Genomic DNA, 2,794 nt, shown 5'->3' with positions numbered 1-2,794 from the left:
TCGGTTTGTACTTCTAATTCGTGACCGGCGTTTTGTTTTGTTCTCTCTCCGCATTCGTAACTAATCATGCACCGCCGAAGTACTATGTCATCCACCGGAACGGCTTCCGCGTGTGACAGATAACGGAAGTGAGAGAAAAGTGTTTATTACGTTTGAAATATGGATATTTTTCTTATAAAAACACATGCATTCATTACAGGAGGCCTTTATTCATGCCCCGGAGCTGTGTGCGGCATGTTTTATTATGGATGCGCGCACTTTATTTGACGACTTGTGGACTGTTCAACTGCAACACCCGCTGACTGCAATGATAGAGCTTGGAATAGCCAGGACAATTTTTAATATAACTCCGACTGGATTCGTCTGAAAGAAGAAAGTCATATACACCTAGGATGCCTCGGGGGTGAGTAAAACAGTCTAATTTTCATTTGTGGGTAAACCCTTTAAAAAGTTGCTCAAAGATTTGAAAATGGTTGGGGATAGGAATTGCATTTGATCATTTGCATACTGAGAAACTGCATTTTCAGCATACTGTAGATCATCTCTACAGGTTCCTTCCACCAACACTTACCATTATAAACTTAATCTGTTTCTTTTATTAAGATCTTTAAGATTTGTGGCTTCCTTCAAGAACTGGTCAGCTTTCCTGAGCTTCTCCATTGCTGCAGAGAGCAAGATCTCCGCACTCGCGTCCTCCTCCATCTCACCACTCTGTGCAGTCGCGATTGCGTTCAGCAGCTCTCCAGTCTCTTTGATCTCAGAAGACACTTTGCTTTGCAAGTCCTTTACATCACTTCCATCTGGTTTAATTGGTATCTTTCTTCCATTGCTTTCCATCTTCTCTGCATTCTCCACAAGGAGGCCGTCTAGGGATGCGGAGCGGGCCTTGGAAGAGAGCTTGAGAGGCATGGTGAGGTGCAGGGACATGTTGGCACACTGGCTTGGGGTTGGTTGTGCATTGAGAACTGAGGTCTTTGAGGTGGTGGACGGGGTTTCTAGCGATGGCTCCTCCAAACTCTCAGCTTTGCTGTCGGATGGTTCTAGATCATCCTCGCTGGTCTCCAAATCTAGTCCCTGGGAGCTTCCTTTGAGCTTTGTGGAGGATGGCGTAACTTGGTCGCCAGTCTCAGACTCCTCTCCTGAGTGCTGGCCACTGTCTAAAGACTTCTCCTCCAAATCTTCACTTGACACATCACCAGCTGGCTCAGTTTTGGGTTCGGGAGTCATCAATTTAATGTCAACTGTTTCTGAAAACGAAGTGGTGGAGTGGGTAATGACCATTGGGTCACTTTGTGTGGGAGTGTCCTCTTTCTTGGCAGGTGCCTTAAATGGCTTCTTCTTGGGTGGAGCAGGGGGCCCGGGGCTCTTTTTTACAAATTCAGGAGTTGAAAGTGGAGTAAGATTAAGTTGAGAAGGTTCTAGTGAGATTGCAACTTCTCCAGTGGTATCAGAGGCTTTCTTTGAGTTTTGCACTTCTTGTTCAGCGCTAGGTTCTTTTGATGGTATAATGGGTGAATCCCACATCACTACTTGTGGTTTCATGACCTTTGTGGACAGAACAATAGTCTCTACTTCTTCTAACTTATCCAGGTCTTCTTTCTCATTTGAAGCTCCATCTACCTTGGTATCTTCACCATCAGCCTCCTTATTCTTTTCTTTTTCCTCTATTGTGACTGTGGCTGGTGCTACTGGTTGGGTAGGCTTCATATTTTTGGAAGGAGGAGTAGGGGGCTGGACACTCTTGGTGGAAGGGGTTGGTTCGGAAGAGTCAGTGCTTTCTGCTTCAACCTCCACTTTATTATCTGAGACATTCTTCTCAACAGCAGCCCCATCAATAGAGGCGCAAGGCTTAGACTCTTTTGATGGAGGCATCGGTGGCATCGTCTTCTTTTGAGCTGCAGGTTCCTCATTTTTGGGCTCATACTCTTTATGGGTTTCGCTGGGTTTGTTGTCTTTTGATGGTGGCATGGGCGGCTTTATAACTTTCTTTTGGGATGTGGACTCTTCATCGACGTCCTCCTCTGGAATGTTGTTCACCGCCACAGATGGTTTAGATGTTTCGGTTTGTTTTTCCCCTTCTGTGTTCAAGCCATGTGTTCCATTCGGCATGGTAACTTCACCATCAAGGTCCAGTCTTAATATTCCATCACTTGAAACATTCGCAACCTGTAAGAATAGACAGAATATTACATTTAGAGAATATTTCTGGCTTATTGTTTTTAATGATTTAATGTAAGTATTAATTTGATCAAAAGTGACAGGTCAGACTTTTTCATTGTTAGAAAATATTTTATTTCTAATAAATGCTGTTTGTTTGGACTTTCTATTCATCTAATATTTCTATATAAATTATCACTTTTTCAACAAATTAATCATCACAACTCTTTTCAACACTGATAATAATAAGAAAAGTTTCTTGAGCAACAAATCAGCATATGACATGTGATGTGACATTGAAGACTGGAGTAATGATGCTGAAAATTCAGGTTTGCATTACAGAAATTTTTTTATATATTCAGTCAAAAAAGAGAATTTCAATTGTAATAATATTTCACAATATTACTGTTTTACTGCATTTTTTGATAAAATAAATGATGATAGACCTGTTACATAATATACATAATCTCAATACTGTATATTTAATATTTTCTTTACTACCTTTTCCGTCATCGAACACTTTTAACATTTAAAAGTTAATCTTTAAAGGTGATGCGATCATATGATGCGATTTAAATTTTTCCTTTCTCTTTGAAGTGTTACAAGTGCATAAAGAAGATCTGTGAAGTTGCAAAGA

At 41.1% G+C, this 2,794-nt stretch overlaps 1 protein-coding gene across 1 annotated transcript in view; it reads right to left on the bottom strand.

The window, feature by feature from the left end:
* Window positions 1-391: 391 nt before the first annotated feature.
* The window catches only part of LOC107685206 (pleckstrin homology domain-containing family O member 2-like), an 18,703-nt gene continuing 16,300 nt past the window's right edge, over window positions 392-2,794 (bottom strand). Inside the window, exon 6 of the mRNA XM_016481718.1 lies at window positions 392-2,166. Coding sequence (XP_016337204.1) covers window positions 574-2,166 — 1,593 coding nt within the window. The 3' untranslated portion in view covers window positions 392-573. The remainder of the gene's footprint in view (window positions 2,167-2,794) is intronic.

This window comes from Sinocyclocheilus anshuiensis, unplaced genomic scaffold (genome assembly GCF_001515605.1).
Source record: "Sinocyclocheilus anshuiensis isolate Anshui unplaced genomic scaffold, SAMN03320099.WGS_v1.1 scaffold333, whole genome shotgun sequence".
NCBI classification, from domain to species: domain Eukaryota; kingdom Metazoa; phylum Chordata; class Actinopteri; order Cypriniformes; family Cyprinidae; genus Sinocyclocheilus; species Sinocyclocheilus anshuiensis.
Note: the sequence above shows the minus strand (reverse complement) of the source record. Positions and strands in the feature narration are given on the sequence as shown.